Source organism: Danio rerio, chromosome 13 (genome assembly GCF_049306965.1).
Source record: "Danio rerio strain Tuebingen ecotype United States chromosome 13, GRCz12tu, whole genome shotgun sequence".
Classification (NCBI taxonomy): Eukaryota; Metazoa; Chordata; class Actinopteri; order Cypriniformes; family Danionidae; genus Danio; species Danio rerio.
The window spans coordinates 24873591-24896880 of record NC_133188.1 but is presented as its reverse complement, the minus strand read 5'-3'; the positions used below and the strand labels follow the sequence as shown (position 1 = coordinate 24896880).

General features: G+C 37.2%; 1 protein-coding gene across 2 annotated transcripts in view; it reads left to right on the top strand.

Moving 5' to 3' along the window:
* Positions 1-23290, top strand: part of si:dkey-191g9.5 — a 30934-nt gene that overhangs the window by 2659 nt on the left and 4985 nt on the right. For both annotated transcript variants that reach the window (XR_012389287.1, XM_001921919.8), the window contains exons 2-12: positions 1195-1299; positions 5368-5490; positions 7130-7255; positions 8681-8809; positions 10975-11100; positions 11310-11453; positions 12890-13021; positions 13129-13263; positions 14070-14195; positions 20054-20193; positions 20277-20403. Coding sequence is in view for 1 of the 2 variants with exons in the window: in XM_001921919.8 (XP_001921954.4) it covers positions 1195-1299; positions 5368-5490; positions 7130-7255; positions 8681-8809; positions 10975-11100; positions 11310-11453; positions 12890-13021; positions 13129-13263; positions 14070-14195; positions 20054-20193; positions 20277-20403 (1413 nt within the window). In the remaining variant the exon portion in view is untranslated. The remainder of the gene's footprint in view (positions 1-1194; positions 1300-5367; positions 5491-7129; positions 7256-8680; positions 8810-10974; positions 11101-11309; positions 11454-12889; positions 13022-13128; positions 13264-14069; positions 14196-20053; positions 20194-20276; positions 20404-23290) is intronic.

Below are 23290 nucleotides of genomic sequence, written 5' to 3'. Positions count from 1 at the left end.
TTAATTTGTTCATGTTGTTCCAACTCAAATTGATTGTGTGGAACCCAACATTTTTTTTACGGTGAATTGTATGTTTATAAAGATTTAAATAGAATGTATTTTAATGTGCAATTTTAAATATGCCAACAAGTGTTTTAAATACAACAATAAACAGTTATTAAACAGTTAAAAAAAAAGAGTTTAAGAGAATGGATTTAGAAGTCAGCAATTAAGGTTAAATTAAACAATTAAACTGGATAAATGAGTGTGCAAAAATAAATATCCAATATCAATCTAGGTAAAATATCCAATATTAATCAAAATCAATCCAGATAAATACAGCTGAAAATATAGTGTATGTTTATTCATTCATTAATTTTCTTGTCGGCTTAGTCGGGGTCCCCACAGCGGAATGAAAAAGCAAGTTTTTACGCAGCGGATGCCCTTCCAGCCGCAACCCATCTCTGGGAAACATCCACACACACACACACGCACGCACGCACACACACACACACACACACACACACACACACACACACACAAACACACACACACACTCACACACTACGGACAATTTAGCCTATCCAATTCACCTGTACCGCATGTGTTTGGACTGTGGGGGAAACCAGAGCACCCGGAGGAAACCCACGCGAGCGCAGGGAGAACATGCAAACTCCACGCAGAAACGTCAACTGGGCCGAGGCTCAAACCAGCTACCCAGTGATCTTCTTGCTGTGAGGCGACAGCACTATACTGCGCCACTGCTTCAGCCCTTGTATGTTTGTAAATATTTAAATATATTGTATTTTAGTGTATGTTTTAAATATGCCAAAAAGTGTTTTTAATATAATAATAACAAACCAGTTATTAAATATAAGATTTATAAAAGATCTGAATGGATTTAGAAGTAAGCAATCTTAAGTAAGGTCATCTAAAGAAAAAAAACTGGATAAATGAGTGTGCAAAAATAAATATTCAATATCACTCTAATAAAAAATAAATAAATCAACAGCATTCTATTTACTTCATTACATTTTTGTAAAAAAATATGCTTTTTCAAATTTACTGAATGCATGAATAAACTCAGCTGTCTCTATAGTTTAACTGCAATGGTTATGAATCACCATGAAAAATGTCTTGGAGGCGCTGCCATACCTGCTTGTTATTTTGAAATGTTGTGTGGCAGTGTACGTGATGCTTATGATTGTGTTTCAGAATCTCTCAGCGAGGCCCTGAAAGGCATCAGTGTGAGCACAGAGCTGGTGGAGGAGGAGCTGAAGCCTCATCTGGATGTTCTGCTCAACCTGCTATTAGAGAAGAGTGAGTCTACAACATTAACTATCCCTCCTCAGTCTATTTATACACCACTGTGTGTCATTCCCAAAAATCCATATTTCTAAACTAAAGCAACGTCAAATTCTGGTGCCATCACCTTTTCAAGAGCCTGTAAAAAGCTGTCAAATAAATTGTGATTATAATTTTTGTGATATAAACACATCTTATGTTTATTCATTCATTCATTAATTTTCTTGTCGGCTTAGTCCCTTTATTAATCCGGGGTCGCCACAGCGGAATGAACCGCCAACTTATCCAGCAAGTTTTTACGCAGCGGATGGCCTTCCAGCCGCAACCCATCTCTGGGAAACATCCACACACACATTCACACACTCATACACTACGGACAATTTAGCCTACCCAATTCACCTGTACCGCATGTCTTTGGACTGTGGAGGAAACCGGAGCACCCGGAGGAAACCCACGCGAATGCAGGGAGAACATGCAAACTCCACACAGAAACACCAACTGAGCAGAGGTTCGAACCAACGACCCAGCGACCTTCTTGCTAGCTGCTGGCTTCTCTATTACTATAGCTGATTATCCATGTGGATGGATGATAACAGCCTTCTGAGCCTACCAGTAGGTGCAGAAGGCCCATACTGGCCCATATCTATCAGCTGATAACCACTGATGATGCCTATTCAATCGAGTGATATCATTCGAAGCAAGTGCAGATGGTTTGAATCCAAAAATTACAATTAATGCTGCTATGATCTATCTATCTATCTATCTATCTATCTATCTATCTATCTATCTATCTATCTATCTATCTATCTATCTATCTATCTATCTATCTATCTATCTATCTATCTATCTATCTATCTATCTATCTATCTATCTATCTATCTATCTATCTATCTATTTATCTATCTATCTATCTATGTATCGTCAATCAATATGAACATGTGACTAACATTGATTAACAATTAAATTCTATAAATCAGAATGTGGTTGAGAAACACTGGTGTAATGTGTATATATAGGAGACGCGGTGGCGCAGTAGGTAGTGCTGTCACCTCACAGCAAGAAGGTTGCTGGTTTGAGCCTCTGCTGGGTCAGTTGGCGTTGGAGTTTGCATGTTCTCCCCGCGTTCGCATGGGTTTTCAATGACAATGTGGTACAGGTGAATTAGCTAGGCTAAATTGTCCGTAGTGTATAAGTGTGTATAGATGTTTCCCAGAGATGGTTTGCCACTGGAAGGGCATTCGCTGCGTAAAACACATGCTGGATAAGTTGGCGGTTCATTCCACTGTGGTGACCCCCGATTAATAAAGGGACTAAGCCGAAAAGAAAATGTGTATATATATATATATATATATATATATATATATATATATATATATATATATATATATATATATATACACACACACACGCACACACACACACACACATATACAGATACACACACTCTGCTTGTTGCTCCTATTTCTCTTGGTTTATTATCTAAACCTCATACATCTAAATCTACATCCAATTCAGGGCCATGAACCTTACAAGAGCCCATAAAAAAGACCTCATCTCACCTAAAAGTGACGTATGTTGTTGACAGTAGCCCTACTGAGCAAGGCCATCATTTAGTGTTGCTCTCATTACAGACTCATCCTGCTGTGAGCTGCTATTTGCTTCTTCCTCCTTGAAGTTGTGTGTGTGTTTGTGTGTGTGTGTATGTTTAAGTGTGTGGGAAGACAATCCAATGTAGGGGGCAGCAGAGGGTCAGCTTATCTTCCTGACAGCAGATTTGGGGCACAAGTAGGAGACGAGTAATCCGCATTTACATTCGAGAGAGGGAGAGAGAGAAGGCGAAGGATAGAAAGGGTTAATCTCATTAATCTTTCTCTCCTTTTCTCCATTTCGCTCCCCATCTTCTGCTCATTCCGCAAATTAGTTTGCACCAGCTGTCCGTTCTTGGCTCGTCACTTGTGCTTTCGGATCGCGATTGCATCTAAAAATGGAAAAAGCAGCCTCCGCAAAAGAACACAAAGTAGATGTTTCCATAGCAGCTCGGCTTCCTCTGACAGCTTGACCTGCCATCGTGGCCTTTCTGGATGTTTTTTTGTCTTAAAGAGAACATTCTATAGTGACACATTTCCTCATGCTGGCAGCTCTGTCTCAGGAGCAGATCCTTGTCTTCCACTTTGAATGTGAACGGATTACTCTGAGGCCTTGCTGTCAGAGCAGCTCTGAAGTGCACGGTACAAAACCTGATGGAGGAGATGAAAGAAAAGGTGAAGCAACAGGAGGAGCGAGCTGAAAGAATGCGTGGTTTGAAATTGATTTGGCATCAGTGGAAAACAGGGAAAGCTTTGTTAAAGCTTTGTTGAAGCATTCATATGGTTTTTCAGTCCATCAAACAGAGCATGCATTCTGTAAAATATTTCACAAGACTTATCACAAGACAAAAGGTAAATGCAAAATAGACATTCTAGGTCAGGGGTGTCCAATCTCGATCCTGGAGGGCCAGTGTCCTGCAGATTTTAGCTCCAACTTGCCTCAACACATCTGCAAGGATGTTTCTAGAAAGCCTAGTAAGAGCTTGATTAGCTAGCCCAGGTGTGTCTGATTAAGGTTGGAACTAAACTTTGCAGGACACCGGCCCTTCAGGACCGAATTTGGACATGCCTGTTCTAGATACTAGATTTCTGTAATGTGAAGTGGGACGCTGACAAAGAAAGTGTGGATCCAAACGCAGGTTTATTAAACAGAGATGGTCAGGCAAGCAACGGTCAACACAGGCAAACAGATGTATACAGGCAATCCAGAGACGTGGTCATAAAACAGGCAGATGGTCAAAAAGGCAGGCAGAAGACAACATAAACAAACAAAACAAGGCAAGGTTCAAACACGGAAGGCAAGGAAAACACGGCGTAATGTTCACAATCAGTTTAACAAGACTCAGCAATGAGTGCCTCAAAGTGAGCCGTATATGTGTGAGTAATTAGTACTTCAGAAGCATCAGCTGTGTGAGGGTAATCAATGAAGACTTGGAGCAGATGTGTGTGTGTGTTGCATGACAGAACTTGTAGTTCATATTGATACAGGATTGTAGTCCATGCAAATGTGAATGTTCTCTAGTGATCTATGAATGTTAGCTTGATGGTGATTGTGACAATTTCTCAAAGGATGCTGATTTGACAGTATCTGTCCATACCAGTGGCCATTTGCCACTTTTTAAAATAAAAAGTATTCTTACATTCATTTACTACAAACATTCATCAATTCATTTTCTTTTCGGCTAAGTCCTTTTAGTCGCCACAGCAGAATGAACCGCCAACTTTTCCAGCATATGTTTTATGCAGCGGATGCCCTTCCAGCTGCAACCCATCACTGGGAAACATCAATACACACTCATTCACACACATACACTGTGGACAATTTAGCCTACCCAATTTACCTATACCACATGTTTTTTTTTTTGGACTTGTGGGGGAAACCAGAGCATCCGGAGGAAGTCCACGTGAACACGGGGAGAACATGCAAACCCCACACAGAAATGCCAGCTGACCCAGCTGAGGCTCGAACCAGTAACCTTCTTTCTGTGAGGCAAACGTGCTACCCACTGCACCATCGTGCAGCCTTACTACAAACAAAATAATCAAATTGTGTTAGTTTTAGCAGATTTTGTTTTTAAACTTAGCAGTACATTGCTTATAAAATGCATTTTGTCATCATTAAGCAAAAACAAACTGAAAACAAAAGCAAAATAAATGAAAATGGCAAATGTGGTGGCACCCTTTGGCTTCAAATATACACATTTTTCATTACAAATTTTCACATAGGTGGTGTCATTTTGAGTACCCAGGCTTTTCATTAGAAAACTGAAGAGTTAAACCGACAGAGCTTTAAACAGCAGTTGATCAATAATAAAAAACTCAACCAAACTGAATGTGATTGTTGATTTCATACAACAAATTTTGTACAGTGTGGTTAAAAAAGAAAAAAAAGAAAAAGAAAAGAGTCTAAATGTATAAAAGCAGCAAAATGCTGTGTAGCCTGAGATAAAAACAAATGTGAAGGAAAAAAAATAATGAAGTGTATTTCTGTGTCCAGAGAAAGGAACAGCTGAGAAAATAGTGTCCAGTGGTGTTCTGCCTATCCTGACTCAAGTCCTGAGGAAGAAGAGTCCACTCACCTCTCAGGTCACTTTACTGGTGGCAGAGATGGCCAGAGAAGGTAAAAACAACTATTATTATTGTTATTATTCATTTATTAATTCATTCATTTTCTTTTTGGCTTAGTCTCTTAATTAATCTGGGTTTGCCACAGCATAATGAACCGCCAACTTATCAAGTAAATGTTTTACGCGAACACGGGGAGAACATGAAACCAGCGACCTTCTTGCTGTGAGACGAGAGCACTACGCACTGCACCATCGTGCTGCCCCTATTATTATTATTATTATTATTATTAAAAAAGAAGCTTCACGCTGCAAACATAAGGTGAAATGTGTGAAGGAAACAAAAAGAAATCAATGTTTTTGTGGTATTTCAAGCATAATTTTTTTTCATTTATATAACAATTGTAAAATATTGTTAGAATAATTTTAGGGTTACATGAAAAGGTAGTTTAATTTATTTACAAAAATCATTTAATGACAGCACGGTGGCGCAGTGAGACAGAAGAGTCTTCGCTGGGGTCCAGCTTTCTCCAGCCTCCGGCACCTAGACTGCAGCTCTGCACAAGAAGTTTGGCCAGAGGAGAGATGGTCATGCCCAACTGAGCCTGGTTTCTCTCATGGTTTTTTAATTCTTCACTTTCACCAATTGGTAAAGTTTTTTCCTCGCTGCTGTCGCCACGTGCTTGCATGGTTCGGGATCTGTAGAGCTGCGCATCGATGGATTTGCTCTTCAGTGCTGATTATTAAATCAGACTGAACTGAGCTAAACTGAACTGAACTTAAACTCTGAAAACTGAATTACACTGTTTTAATTTACTATGATCTTCTATGTGAAGCTGCTTTGACACAATCTACATTGTAAAAGCGCTACACAAATAAAGGTGAATTGAATTGAATTGTCGCCTCACAGCAAGAAGGTCGCTAGTTTGAGCCTCGGCTGGGTCAGTTGGCATTTTTGTGTGTAGTTTGCATGTTCTCCCCGTGTTCGCGTGGGTTTCCTCCGGGTGCTCCGGTTTCCCCCACATGTACAAAGACATGCAGTATAGGTGAATTGTGTAATCTAAATTGTCCGTAGTGTATGTGTGGGAATAGGAGTGTATGGTTGTTTCCCAGTGCTGGGTTGCAGCTGGAAGGGCATCTGCTGCGTAAAACATATGCTGGATAAGTTAGCGCTTCATTTCGCTGTGGTGACCCCAGGTTAATAAAGGGACTAAGCCGAAAAGAAAATGAATGAAAGAATGCATGAATGAAAAATCATTTAATTACAAAAAATAAAAAAAACTATAATTTTCATATCCACCTTGAAATAAATTGTGGGGGACATTTTAATTAAGTTAATCCTTGACCCACAAAGTAAACCTGACAGAGGGACAAAATAATAACTGCTTTCACAAGTACACTTTAAAAATAGAAAGTTCTTTACTGACACGGATGATTTCATGAAGATCCTCATTTCTCAAAAGGTTTTTCAAAATAAAAGTCTTATTGTATTACAAACAAATGTCTTTTTGGATTTTTTTTGGCCTTTATTTTCAGTGTCCAAAAGTGCATGTAATGGTTTAAGATAATTGTGTTATTATGTTAGCAATTACATTAAGCTTAATAAAACAGAAGTTTTTATACAAATTAATACATTATTTAAATCGTATGTAAATAAATACACAAATTGTGTGTGTGTGTGTGTGTGTGTGTCAGCCGCTGTGAGGGAGCACTGCATTGAAGCAGGTTTGGTGACCGCATTAGTGCCTTTACTGAAAAGCCCAGACCAGGACCAGCTGCTGCACACGGGTCGAGCTATCGGAAGGATCTGCTTCGAAAATGGTGAGTTAAAGTGTTTGGACATCCCTAAATTAACTGTTGACAGTTAATTGGATGCGTTGTAGCACAGTCTTGATGTGTCTGTTGGTATGGCATTTTCATTCAGTTTTTTTTTTGCTTCTGTTTGAACAATAATAAATGTCAGGATCTCGATTTTGAGCATCCTTCAACTTGATCATTTATTATGATGGTGCTTTATCATGATGTTGTGGTCTGTGTCTGGGATAAATGTTTGTTAGTTGAGGTTTATGTCTTTGTAAGTCCTTGGATTGTCTTTCTTTTCTATTGACATCTCCTGGCCTAGTTTTCTTTGACTTTGTGTTTAAAGAGAAGTTTCTTCTAGACAAAACACCAGCAAACCTCTGGTACTTTGAAGTTTGCATTTTGGAGACAGTAGCTGACTGTCCCTCAGGTTGGTTATATGCAGTGTGGAATCAGACTTAGAAGAATGTCCTATGTTAAATCAGTATATTTCACTAACAAATAAAAGTCTGCATAAACCCATGAACCTGAGCTTGCTGAGAATTTTATTTTATGCTGATGTAATTCCAATTGAAACAAAAAATTCACTAGGGGCAGAGCTTTTTTTTAGATTATCATTCCCTTATAGCAAATTAACTCAATTGACCTTTTTCTAAAATGCGAAAGTGTGCTAATTTCTGCGATTATTTTAGAACTTCCTATTCAGCTGCCAATGGGAGAAATGATGACTAGGAATAATAAACAGCAGAAAATGCTCAAACTAATTTACAATCAAGTATGTTTGTGACTATACATTAAAGGAATAATAATATAAGAAGTAAATATCAGTTTGCAACATTAAACAGCGTAAAGAGCTGTTTTTAACGTCTAAAGATCGGACCGGAAGTCTCAAACCAAAAATATTCAAATGGCTGCGCCCACTTGTACGCGAAGAATAAGGTGAATAAGAGAGGCTTGATTAAGAATATTGTGGACCACCACTCCAAATGTGAAAGCAATTGGTCAGACTTTGATTAAACATTACAAAAACAAACAGTTTTTTTTTTTCCACAGTGGATTAACTTGCGTGGATTAATTGTTCAACAACAACAAAAAACCTTGGAAATTTTGATTTCACACAGACTTTAAATGTTACATTTGGAAGGAGGGAAACCAAAACTTGTAACCTGTACTACAATAAAACATTTCTATATTTTAACTTCATTTTTAACAGAGTAAGCTGGTTTAAATTTGAAGCATATTCTGCTCTTGTTTTGTTGCAGCAAAGCTTTCTACAGCTTATTCATGTTGAGCATTCAATACACGCATTCAGAGTGAAATGAATCCCATTACTGTGCTGTTTTCTCCATTATATTGTTCTCACATCTTCTTTGGCTCTTGTTGGCAGTCTGTCTCCGTGTGCCCACTCACCCATCCGCCCCGCGTGTCTCTTTCTCTCTCTTTCAGCTGTTCAGCAGACGCAGCTGGTGGAGAATGGCGTAATCCCCAGGCTGGTGGCCATAATGCAGCAGTATCCTGAGAATGACCCACTGGTAAACGTCTGCCTGCTGGCTCTCTGTAACCTTGCTGATGTGGGTAAGACAAAAATAGAGAGCAGAAAAGCTCTAAAATCATGCATTAGTAAAATGCTGGCTGATTGAACACTGTCAGACTATGCAGGGGTACATGGGATTTTAGATTCTTGCAGTTGTTTTAAAAAATATTCAATATGTAAAATTATTTATATTATTTATGTATTTGTTTATTTATTTCATAACCAATAAATGACATGTACTTTATTTATTGAATTACCTACTTCATTAATTTTTATGACAAAAACATTTACACATTTAATTTCTGCTACCTCTATACATTTTCAAATTATTCATACTTTCATTCATTCATAACTAATAAATGCATTAAAACTTTCCATTCATGCATCCATCTATTAATCCATCCGTCAACGGCCAAAATACTTTTTTTGGTTTCTTTGGTTCTTTCTTTCATTCTTTCTAGATTACATATTAAAAATTACAAAAAAAAATCATTTGTTGTTGATGAAGTGAGAATTAGATGAGGACAGAGGTCATTAAAATACAAAAAATAGAGGAATTTAGCACATAAAAAAGCCAAATATCAATAAACCAATATGCTACCAATATACATTTTATCCATGAACCTAAGGCAGAACCTAAGGTATATTTTTTTTCTCACAATACATTATATTTCTAAAGGTTGTGGGACATTTGCCGTTGAATACATGTGCATGTGCACTTTTATGGCACTCATTCATTCGTAAGGTTTAATATTAAGCAAGCCTACCTTTTGTAGCTTTAACTTTGTAGCTTTAACTCTTCAGCAAAGGCTTTCCACAAGGTTTAGGAGTGTTTTGGTTATTCTTCTAAAAGCATTTGTGAGGTCAGATATTGATGTTTAATGACAATCCCTTTGCTCAAAGGTCTCATCCCAGTGTTGTTCTCTTAGGTTGAGGTCAGGACTCTAAACAGTAAAGGTCAATATTCATGGTACTGTGCATAATAGCCCTCGAACTGAACAGGTTGTTTGATGAGTGAAGGAGCAAAGTGTGGATACACTTTGCTCGAAGGACGTTCAACTTGTAATTTTAAATGACAGACGTTGTATTATTATTATTTTTCTCTCTGTAACACATTTTCCTATTATGATGACAGAGAAATGTTAAAAGTAACCTGAAACAAATACATTTTTGTATAACTTAAATTTTTGATTGTTATTTTGATTGTGAAAACGTTAATTTGAGATTGTGAAAATGGGATTAAAATTTAGCAGGAATGGTCGGGACAGTGGGTGAACAAAGGTGAATAAAAAGCATGTGAGGTCAGGTGTGAAATAAAACCCAGCAGGAGCTGGACATTAAAAAACTGCCCAATGCAGACCTCTACTGTATAGGCCAGTCAAGTTTTTTCACACAAAACTTGCTCATGCAATGCTGCACAATCACGTTGGAATAAATAGGCCATCCCCAAATTGTTCCCACAAAGTTAGGAGCAAGAAATTTTCCAAATATCTTGGTACAGTACGCTAAATCGTCATTTCACTAGAAATTAATTTCACTAGTACTAAGGGTCTAAGTCCAACCCCATACTCCTCCATTGTATAGCTAGAAAGAGAACTGTTATTTGGTCAGGAGAATTGATCTACACTGATCCAAAGCTCAGTTGTGGCATGCTTTACACCACTGAATCTGAAGCTTTGCATTGCACTTAATTTAAGGCTTGGATGCAGCTATTCGGCCCTGAAAACCCATTCTATGAAGCTCTCTACACACTATTCTTGAGCTAATCTGCAGGCCACACAAAGTTTAGAGTTCTGTAGCTATTGATGCTCTGACCTTGCTCTGTGATTTCACCTAGCCTACCCTTCATAGCTTAATTGATGTTACATTTGCATTTAATCATTTAGCAGATGTTTTTATTTAAGACGACGGTCAAATGAAGATAATAGGAGCACTTGAAAAGTCATGAAAAGTCTAAATTGGTTTAGTTTCATTTTGTTATAGCGTACGACTAACAATTGACTGCACAATATTAAGTAGGGAGTAAATTTCAGGAAAGGACTTATAGTGCAATAGTGCAATAGTGGCAAAAAGTGTTTGTAGAAGCTGCCTGCATGCCTAGAGGGTTGATGTTATACACCTGTGGCAATGAAGTCCTGAAACTTTTGGTAATAAAGTGCTTCTATATAATGTCTGGTGATTGATTCTGATGAGTATCTGTGTTCAGATGCTGCACGGGAGGCTCTGACAGAGGTGGATGTGGCTGAGGTTTTGACCCATCAGCTGAAACGGGCTCCAGATGCAGAACGACGGCATCTCATACTAGAGGTTCTTGGTTCACTGGGAGAAAGTGGTGAGCTCTAATTCCAGATAGGGTTCATATGTGTTCTTGAATCATACAACCTCATTTTTACAGCATAATTTTTTTTTGAAATATGATGTCTTAAATGTGAGTACTCTTCTGTGGGATGATGATGTCTTAAAATAGCTACCTTGTAAATGTAAACGTAAATGTAAGTGTCCTTGTAAATCCCTCTGCAAATTCATGTTTGTGTCGCTCAGATGCCCTGAAACTGCAGTTTGTGGAGTCAGGCGTACCTGAGGCTCTTTCCGAAATGATTCGAACTCTTCAGGGTGGCTCTGACACACATGACCTCTGCAGCATCAAAGTGGCCTCAAACCTCATAGTGACTCTCCTACTGGGAGGTATGTCTCTCTCCATTACTTGTTTTTCAGTGGAGACCATTGTAATTAATTTCACTGCTTTTATTCGAATCCTTTAAATCCATTGTTAGACTATAACCAGTAAAACAGCATCATGGAATACATCATAAGCACAGCGCAAGATGGTGCAGTTCTGTTTTTGTTATGCAGTGGAGATGATAATTAGAGAACAACCAACCAACGTTTTCCTTATTTTGAGGTTTCTAACATGAGTAAAATAGTAACAAATTAGGTTATTTCAATACAAAGGGAAACATATCTGTCGCCAAACTAGGGAAAGACAGAACCCAAGATGTACAGTGTGAAAAAGAGGTGAAGTGGCATGGTTTGGTGCTCTTTTCCGCAGCAGGGCCTGTTGTAAGCTACATGGCAGAGTGAAGGCAAAAGCATGGTTGAAAATCACACTGACAGACTAGTAATGTCTGTGAGAGATTAGTAATGTCCAGTACGAGGCTACTGATGTCATGTGACGTTCTACCCAGCAGGCACACAATGTCATAAGACTTTTCTATTAAGTAAGATTTAGGTTGTGCCGTCAGGCGATCAAAATTCAATGTCTAGCCAGCATCTAAGGACAACGTTATTTTGACGTCTGATAATGAAGTCAAATGACATTGATATTTGATCGATCTTAGGTTGTGTTGGAAATCCAACCTCGAGCAAACATCTTAAATCAACGTCACATTGACGTCAAATATGGCAGCCAAAATCCAACATATGATAGACTTCATACAGTACATCTACACAACTACATCGTTAGACATTGATATTTGGTTGATTTTAGGTTAGACATTGGAGATTGAGTTGGCGTGACGTTGGGTTCTGTCGTCAATCTGATTTTCATTTCCAAACAAAATGCAACATCCCAATGCAACGTCAATCTGACGTCATGTTGACATCCTGTGTCTGCTGGGTAGTAATGTTCAGTGAGATACTTGTGATGTCCTGCGCAATACTAGGGATGTCCTTTGAAAGACTAGGAATGATCTGTAAGTGATTTCTTGTGAGAGAGTAGTGATGTCTATGAGGGACTAGTGATGAGGAGAGAGACTAGTCTGGTGGTTGCAGATGTGCAAGTAAAAAAAACAAGAGCTTTTACACCTACTACTCATTTTAGGTCTGCTACAACCTTCTGAAATTTTATTGTCATGTTCTTTAAGTGACAGTCATTGCTGTTCTGTAATTTTGATTACTGTGTTTTCCAGAAAATTAAGAGTTTTTGTTGAAGTTATTTTGTAAAACGATGTTTAACTAGCTTGCTAAGTATTCACAACTAAAATCCCAAACAATTTTAACTACCGTAAAAGATATATACAATTAATTGTTCTATCTCAACTCTATATCGAATTTGCTTAATTGAGCAATCATTTATTTAATGCAGATTATTTGTTTTGAGCTTGATCTGCATTTCATTACAGATGAATCAATGCAGAAATGTTTTGGAGAAGGGACGGGGATGGTGTATCAGGATGTTCTCGCTTGGCTGCAGTCATCAAACACTGAGCTGCAGCTGTCAGGCGCTCTTGCCATTGCTAATTTTGCCAGAAATGGTGAGCAAATGAACATACAGTACAGCAGCTTTCTTGCAGTTAGTGATAAAGATTTGGATTCTTTCTCACTCAAACTTTATTTAATTAAAAACATTTTTATTCCATAGACAGCAACTGTGTAAAGATGCTGGAATTAGGAGTTGTTCCTCGTATTCTGGACCTGCTGGAGCAGCACGTAGCAGAGGGAGATGTTTCTGTGCAGCATGCTGGCCTCAGTGCACTTCGAAATCTCGCCATACCAGGTACTACTGCTTTTTGAAATGCAGTCACATTTAGGGTGTTGACTATTATGTTTCATGCTAACCAGGGATGCGTTTATTTAATAAAGACATTTTAAGAGATATTGTAATTTAAAATATATATATTCTGTTTTATAAATGTTTAAAACATTATTTATTTCTTTGATTGCAAAGCTTATTTTATTTTGTGCCAGATGATATTTTCAGAGTAGTCATTTTAAAATGCTAATTTGGTGCTCATAAGCAGTTTTTATTATCAACGTAAAAAAAAATGTTAGGGTTAACATTTATCATATGATTATTATTACATTTTGGTACATTTTTAGGATTATTTGATGAATAAAAATTGCAAAAAAAAAAACTGCATTTATTTGAAAAATACATTTAAGTGCATTATAAATGTCTACACTGGAAGCACTTTTGATCAATTTTAATGCATTCTTGCTGAACAGTCTCACTCAAAATTGTTCTTTGAATGTTACTATAAGGTAGTACAACAATATTGTAATCTGCAAATTCTTATTTGGAGAAACATTTTATTTGGGTGAACCCCTGAATGGAGTGCAAATTGGTACAAATTCAGGACATTCAGCACAGATGCTACTGTGCAGGTGTTTCCATGGCTTATTAACTAGCCCAACTTCCTTTGTCAGCCCACGTCTCCAGAAATAACATGCAGGTTCACCAGCTAAAGTGACATCAGACCAGCAGCAGCCAGTACAGTCAAGACCATATTTAGCATCTTTATATTTTAGATTAGACGTGTCTGTGGTTAGAGCTGTCATATCACTGTCTGTTTCTGGATTTAGCTTCCAATAAGGTGCGTATGTTGGAGGATGGCGTCACAGAGAGAATCAGGAAACTTCTCTGCTCTGATATGCCCCCTGTCCAGTTCAAACTGCTGGGAACTTTGCGGATGATGGTGGACGGACAAGGTAATATTTCAGGAAAACCACATTGTTTGAGTAATTGAGACACTGTTAAAGAGCCTATTTTGTAGTCTATCCAAAAACAGTAATGGTCACAGATCATAGGTCTAATGGTCAGAGAAATGGGTTTTATGACCATATAAATGGAATTTATGATGTCTCCTGTATTTCACACCCATCTCCCGCAACCCTTCCATTTTGTTATTTCTCCTGGGAAACATCTGTAATTTGTATGGCCTAATCTAGCTACAAAAATCACTTTTAGTCCATGTTGTCAAGTTGCCAAGTCTTGCATGAAGCTCATCACCTCACAATTGAAATATTCAAATCTCTAAGCATATTTTACTTCAATCTGGCAACATACATTACAACACAGTTGCACTTTTGATTTTTTTGCGTGGAATTTTAATGGTGGCAGTAGTTATGTCAGTAGTGCACTGAAAAAAAGTGTAGCATGCAGAACTGTTGCAAACAATTTATTTGTGTTGAATTTAAACAAACAAATTAAGTTTAATAATGTTCAACTTAGTTTGTTTGTTTAAATTCAGCCCAAATAAATTGTTTACAACTACTTAACATAAAAAATTGAGTAAATCCAAGGAGTCATCTTTGAATAATTTTTTTCAGTGTAGCAAACCAAGGGAGGTTTTTTAATAGGTGGGACGTTGTACTATTAATGACGTTGCTATTTATGCTGTCCCAAAATAAATCAATAAATTAAGTTGACTTTATTGTTTTTACAGATGTGATAGTTTTAACAAAAAAACAAACAATTAAGTTGTTCCAAAACCAATTTAAGAATTGTATTGTTTCAACTCATTTTAAGTGAGTAGTTTGAACAAGCAGCAAAAGACAGCAAAAGTGTAGGTACATGTGTTCAATCACTTAAGGCAAATTTGTAGTTAGTCAGTCACATGGCAGCAGCTTGAAGTATTTAAGTTTGAAGACTTGCACTGTTCATGAAATCGAACCTATACCCTTAAATGCACTATTTGAGAGAGCAGCCATTTTTAAAGGTGTCACAAACCATGACGGATGTTCAGAAGTGCACTCGATCAATCTCACAATGCACCGCAATAATGAGCATACAACGAATGTACATGCAGCTGCTAGAGAATATCAATAATGCACAGTGTAAAGTTTACTCACTGAATTAATTTCTATCTTTCACCACAAAATGGTATCGCCAGTAGAGTCTTGTCAGTGTAACTTTCTAATAAAATGATTTTTTAATTGTTAAATTAACATTTATCTATCTCTCTCTCTCTCGCTCTCTCTCTCTCTCTCTCTCTCTCTATATATATATATATTCCTGTCATATATATATATATATATATATATATATATATATATATATATATATATATATATATGTATATATATATACATATATATATATGTATATATATATACATATATATATATATATAAATGTATATATATATACATATATATATATATACATATATATATATATATATATATATATATATATATATATATATATATATATATATATATATATATATATATATATATATATATATATATATATATATATGACAGGAATCAAAATATGTTGTTTAATTTCTAATTTGACAGCTCACTTAGTGTTAAATAACTATCGCAGGGTCTGATCAGGAAGTCAATAATCTAATCCGATGAGGGATTTGTCAAATAGCAAAGCACAAAAAAAAAACATCCTTTCCAGTGCACTCAGTTCTTCAATTCACTTATTTGATTTCTTTCACTCTTTTAAGTGAAATAATGTAGGGAAAAGTGAATAAAATTCCTGAATTTCGGATACAGCCTTGGTCAAAAAGATCTGCCAAAGTTGTGAATTGGGAAGAAATGTGTATAGATATGTATTATATAATAGAGATTTAATAGAGATTCCAACTTGTAAAGTGTTTCGGCATCCTTGTAGAACATAGTGTTACAACTTGTACAGCTTGCGTTTAGACATATACCACCTGACTTAAAAACAGAATCTTTTAGGCTCTATGTTTAGGTCTAGAATAGATAGTGTTGCCACAGAAACACATAATTCAAAGTCTGAGGATGTGAAAAGCTCTGAGTAGAACACAATGTAATGTCTTCTCAAAATTACTGCAATTACGAATGGCTTTAACACAGAACATGTCCTTCCCTTTATGACCACAGTGTACCCATCTTGTGATGGCCAGAAGAACACATCTTGCCACAGTATAATCTTAATCTGGTTTATTGAACATGACAGGGAGTTTACTATACTCTAATGACCTCCACAGTCACCTGATGTGAATCGAATAGAGTAACTTTGGTGAACGGGAGCTGTGTATTATGGGTGTTCAGCACCAACTAGGTAATGAAATCATGTTAATATAGAGCAAAATGTGTGAGAATTGTTTTGATCACATTGTTGAATCTTTGCCACAAAAAATGTAGGCAGATGTTAAGCAAGATGAACAATGCAATACTTCAATTTGGAGCCAATGTAAATCATGTAATACATCAAATATCAGGACAGAGTTTAGCAGTAATCGTGGAAGCAAAAAAGTAGATTAATCTGGTGGTTGAAGAGGAGGACATAACAAATGACAGGTTGTAATTTTTAGACAAAAGCTTTGCTAAACTATACAATTACCTGCCAAATGAATATAATAGCTGATGAATTAACGTTTCTCCTCACAGCTTTAAACTGTTGTTCAAATGTGGGGTATATAGAGGCTGTAATTTGCAACCATTCAGTGCAGTGTGTTATTTTAGCAGGAGTCCTTAGACACCTCAGTATACACACAAAAGACCTGCAAGGGCTTTGACACTAAATTACTGTCTGCACTTTAGGGAGAATTTGCCTTAACAAAGGTAATCTGAGTAACTTAACACAGAGGTAAACAAATTTTAAATTAATAGTTCAACCAAAAAGGAAAAATACACCACATTTTACTCACCCTCAAGGCATCCTAGGTGCATATGAAGACTGTCAGAGTTGTTTTACATTTTATGTTATTCTTCTATGCTTTATAATAGTAGAAGCAATTTTTTGAAGCTTCCAAAAGTCCTTGAATCTACAAATTTATTTGTAAAACTTACCCATATGCTGGTATACGCATGTCTTAAGAAGTGGATCAATGTGTTCTTTTAACAAAAATATTTCTAACTCAAATCATTGACTTCCGTTGGCTGCTGAGTGCACTAATTCCCAACTTCTGATGTATGATGTAAGATGCATTTGTAGTGGAAGACTAAGTGTAAAGCCCCATTCACACGGGCAGTGTCAAAGCAGCACAATCCCATTCATTTCAATGGAGAGTTGGCCACTGGATGAGGCATGTCAAGCAACAGGAGACGCACAAAAAAGTAAAGAAATCTACTTTATGCAAATGAGAAGCGACTTTCACAAGTGATTACCAATAGGGGTGAAGTCAACAGAGAGCATGGGATTCATTGACTGTGGAGGGGTGACGGTTACTGTGGACTGAATGAATGATGTTCTGATGGAGAGCACTTTTAAATGTTGTTATACCTGTGATAATGACAATCAAGATCTATTCTATTGCACTTCATTTAGTCAGTTCACCTGTACTAGCCAAATGGTGACCTTAAGCCTGAATAGTTTTGTGAATCTAGACCAGGGGTCAGCAATCTCGGTCCTGGAGGGCTGGTGTGCCTGCAGGGTTTAGCTCCAACTTGCCTCTACACTCCTGCCTGGGTGTTTCAATTATACCAAATAAGATCTTGATTAGCTTGTTCAGATGTGTTTGATTAGGAATGGAGCTAAAATTTGCAGGACACCCGACCTCCAGGAACAAGTTTGGTGACCCCGATCTAGACAGACAGCTCTTTATATACTATATAGATAAATAGCATTATTTAAGCATTGATTCCTAATTCATTGTTGATATTAAACACTTTATGTACCAATTCCCCTTAGATGTTTGTTTTTAGCAGCAAGAAAAAAAACATCTATAAATAAGAGGGTAGATGCCAATTGACTAGGCCAGGGGTCGGGAACCTTTTTTCAGCAAAAAGGGCCATTTCTGATTGTTTTTTGGCAGATGCATTTTTTAAAGAGCCACTTGGTGTGTGTGTGTGTGTGTGTGTGTGTGTGTGTGTGTATTACTACTACTACTACTATGTATAATACAGGTTTAACCTTTATTTATGTCCATGCACAACTCAAAAACAAACAAATTTGAAGCATCACAGTTAAGCAGGTCCATGAATGAAGAAAGGATTTATTTAAAATCTGGTAAATAAACTCTTCTTTTTTTCTAAAAAGCAGCCCAATTTAAAGTAACCAAACATTTTACTATTATAGAAAAAAACACACTTTAAATAATTCAAAATAAAGTAGCCTATGCAGCAACATTTTAATTGTGACTAGTTTTAAAGAACAAAAATCCTATTTTACTCTTGTATAGAAAATGAAGAGCAAACAACTTATGTTTCTATGGTAGTTACGTGTACGTGCGTGGTCAACATGGAAATTCTAGTTTTTTGCCCTTTATTGGTGTTGCGATTCAAGTTTATCCACAGCCCCACAGCGGCCACAGCCATATCACCCTGCAGGACAAGAACGGTCACTCACTGAAGCTAAGCAGGGCTGAGCCTGGTCAGTACCTGGATGGGAGACCACATGGGAAAACTAGGTTGCTGTTGGAAGTGGCGTTAGAGAGGCCAGCAGGGGGTGCTCAACCTGTGGTCTGTGTGATTCCTAATGCCCCAGTAAAAGTGAAGCAGACACTATACTGTCAGTGGGTGCAGTTTTTCAGATGAGAACATTTAAACGAGGTCCTGACTCGGTCATTAAAAAAATGCCATAAAGAGAAAAATCTTGTAAAAAGTAGGGGTGTAATCCCGGTGTCCTGGCCAAAGTACTTCAATCGTCCCTTATATAATCATGGCCTGCCAATCATCCCCATCCACTGAATTGGCTCTATCACTGTCTCTCCACTCCATCAATAGCTGGTGTGTGGTGAGCGAACTGGCGCCGTGTTCCTGTGGCTGCCGTCGCATCATCTAAGTGGATGCTCCACACTAGTGGTGATGTGGAGAGACCCCCCTCAAGCTTGTGAAGTGCTTTGGTTGTAAGGCCATACACAGTAAATGTGCTATATATATATATATATATATATATATATATATATATATATATATATATATATATATATATATATATATATATATATATATATATATATATATACACATTAGATTACATTAGCACTGCACAGGTGCATTCGTTGAAACTTTTTTTTACGGTAAACATTTTAATCATTTTTCTGTAAAAAAATAAAACAATAAAAAGGTAATAGTAATTGTGGTTTTAAAAGGAAACTGATTTCTAGTGACAGTTATAATTGTTTTAAACTCTAAAATATTATTGAAGGGAGACAGCTGGAAAGCCACGTATTTTTGGTCAAAGAGCCACATGTGGCTCGCGAGCCATAGGTTCCCTACCACTGGACTAGGCTAACTGATAGTAGGAGCAACCTTTAGCAACCAAACCATCAGCCACTGGGAGTGTGATTGGGGCTAAATAATAAAATACTGTATAATGCCAACTAGTATGCCAAGCCAACTAGATTTCTTGTTCGTTGTAGTCTTCTGTGTTAAACAAACTGTGTGGTAAGTGGTTCCTCTGAGATAAGTCTTTTCCCAGAACTTCCGCTATGAGTGCATCTTATCTCATGCTTTAAATGCCAAGTCAGAAATCAGCCAAGAAGTCTAGAACATGCATTCGCCAGCCGCCGGAAGTCAGTGATTTGAGTTTATAATTAACAATTTGTATATATTGTTATTACAAAAATACATTGATCCGCTTCATAAAGCATGTGTTAACCCCCTGGTAACAAATCTACTTTTTTTCTCTCTTCTAGAGGAAGCAGCTTCAGTTTTAGGGAAGGATGAGGCTTTGTTAGCACGGGTCATGGAGTGGTGCGAGGCTAAGGATCACGCTGGTGTCAGAGGCGAGGCAAACCGCCTTTTAGCAGCTCTAATAAGACACAGCCGAAACCCTGTGAGTTTTAGTCACACATATAATGTTTAACTGTAGTCTTTGGTTTTGTTTAATCAAAAACATCCTATCTTTTCTCTGTAAAGGAAGTTATCCACACTGTCATCAAGGCAGATGGAGTTCAACATCTCATCTCAATGGCAACCAGTGAGCATGTCATCATGCAGAATGAGGCGTTAGTTGCTTTGGCCATTGCCTCTGCAATAGACATTGGTATGTATATCTTGGGCTTCCAAATGGTGTACTCTACCCTTGGATGACAAAATAACTATATAAAAAATATACACCAGACAGTAGAGTCTGATAGCCTGTGCAATAAATAATTTTTTGCAAGATTGTCATTTGTATTGAAATTAACTGAGGTGCGTTTCTGAAATCCATTGTTAGCCAACCAAATTCGCAAGTTTCTTCGTTACAAATAATTTGGTGCTTCTCAACGCCATCATTGCAACGAACATTCACAAACTGTGTGGCAAACTTGTACGCTTCCAACTACACCTATCGAGCTGTAGTTAGAAGAATAGTTCCTGGTTGTGTTCTATTTCCAGTTATCCCCCCTAGGCCCTATTCCTTTCAAACGTTCCAACATTTAAACTTGGAATGATAAAAAAAAAAAAATATATTAAATTCATTAAAATCATCTGTCTTTGGTGTAATTTGCTTTCAAAGCATTTTTACAGTTCAGGTTTAGCAGCTGTAGCTCATGACGAAAGCTATACAGTAGGTGACCTATTATTTAAAAGCAGAATTTACTGTACGTCTCCAAAGCTTGTGAAAACTAAAATATATAGTATACATTAATGGTTTTCATTTTAGGTTATATATTAAGAAATGTATCTATACTGTAGGCCTATATGACATGAGCCAGTTGGTTAGAACATTTCTAAAGTCGTTTGAATGCCAAATTGTACTCATTAATAATAATTTTAATCTTTATTATTATTATTAATATTAATGTTATGTAGGATTTTTTTTTCATTTCTTAATAAACAGCTGTATTCTGTAAAATACAACCATTAATAATTTATATGATTTATATATGAGATTATAAGTTAGCTAAGTGGTTTTATGTTTTATAATAGAATATGGAATATTTTCAAATAATATTTGTAAAGGAATCATTGGCCCTATTTGTGTCGTTTACATACAATTCAATTATTATAGTAAACGAGTGCATGTTTTTACTAATACTAATGTAAGATTTTTTGTTTAAATGTGTGTGCTTGTAAAACTATATAAAATATTGCAGAAAAAAATATGTTTTTTTTTCTAAAGAAGTTGTTACTCCAACCCGTTTTGAGCGCCATTATGGATGTTTTACATTAACTTACATGGTTCAAATGATGGATCTGTGACAAGGCAACTACAGTGTTTGGAAACACTTATCACTACGTTGTTCTTTTCCCAAATGATGCATGGTGCTATGATAGTTAAGCCACAAGTTATGTTGTTGTTTGGGAAATGCACCCCTGGATGATCATTGAAGATTGTACTAACTAGAACTAGAAATGTATGTTATTAGTATATCGGTAGTAACTTTGTTTTACTTATAAAACTGAACAGAACATTACCATGAGTATATTACACAGATGAATCAAGTTCAGTTTCTTGTAACATGAGCGTTAGTGGCAGCATGAACAAAAAGTTGTTGGCAGCATGGCCACCAGTGTCGTTAGTGACAACGATTTTTGAATTGTCAAAGTAAATTGTCAAAGTGAATTACCAAAAATCATTAGAATATCATTTAAAGAGCCCCTATTATACTTTAAAAAGGGTCATATTTTGGTTGTAAAGGTCTCCAACAACAGGCTGATATGTGTGCAAGTTTAAAAAACACTTTCATTGTCTTATAATTTGCATTTATTTTTACCTAATTATCCCAGCGACTCCCATATGATTCGTTCAGCGATTCATTTGTTCCCAAACTCCTCCTTATCGCAAAGCTAATCTGCCCTGATTGGATCGATGACAGTTTATTGTGATTGGTCGACAGCGTTCAGCACGACACAGAGAGAAATGCCCAGCACAGCTTATCAACAATATTGAAGTAGTCACAGTGCATAGTGTATGTGTGGGCATACCTGCGAACACTCCTGTTTTTTCCGGGAGACACGCTTCATAGTAGTTACTAACACCAAAGTACACAGTACCCGGTTCTCAACAGTGTTATCAGGGCCGGCGCATCCATAAAGGCGACCAAGGCCAGGCCTTCACTTTCATCCGCGACACCTTCCCCTCCCTCCCGGTCTTCACTTTCATCTGCGAACCGGTCACTTTCTTTTTCACTTTCGGGTTGAGGGTGGTGTGATCGCCGTTCGCCTAGAGCGCCAGTTCAGCTTGCTCCGGCCCTGTGTTAGTCAGACACCCCACCCCGAACCTAACCCCCTGGTCTCCTGGATTTTCAGGGACAGATGTTGGCAGGTATGTGTGTGCAGTCAAACACCAGCATATTACTATTCTTAACCATGACACACATTCAGTATTAATCTACACAGTGGCAAAAGCTGAACTATTCTACCTTGACTACTGCATAGCAACGACAAATGGCAGTGCGAGCTCACAAACGCATTTAAATCTGTAAACAAAGCGGCACGCGTCGCGTTTTCAACGTGGCATTAGACGCGATATGAGAATATAAAGAGTTAACCTAATACAGTACAAGCGGTTACAAGTAACAAAACACAATTAAATACAGAATTTGCAAGCTAGAGAAAATAAGGAGGCAACCATTTTAATTGCACTTACTTACACTTGTGAAATGGAGGAAGAAACTAATCCATGTTCCACTGATCCATGTACTGACATAGTCCCTTACATCAAGTCTTTTCTGATCCTTCCTTTAACAAACAGCCGACGAATGCCCCATTGTAACAGTGTAGATTCCAGAAGCACTCAAAAAGCACAAGGCTGGGCTATAATGCTGAGGTATTTTAGCAAAAAAAAAAACTCAACGACTGACTCTTCACAGTTTCATATTTGGGTAGAGAAAATAACACTAACTTTCCCTCACACTTTCAATAATATCCAGCTGAGTATGCTACTGTTTGTGGGCGGGGCAGCAGGTTTAAATTTTCCCGGGTTTGTGCGTGTAACAACTGGG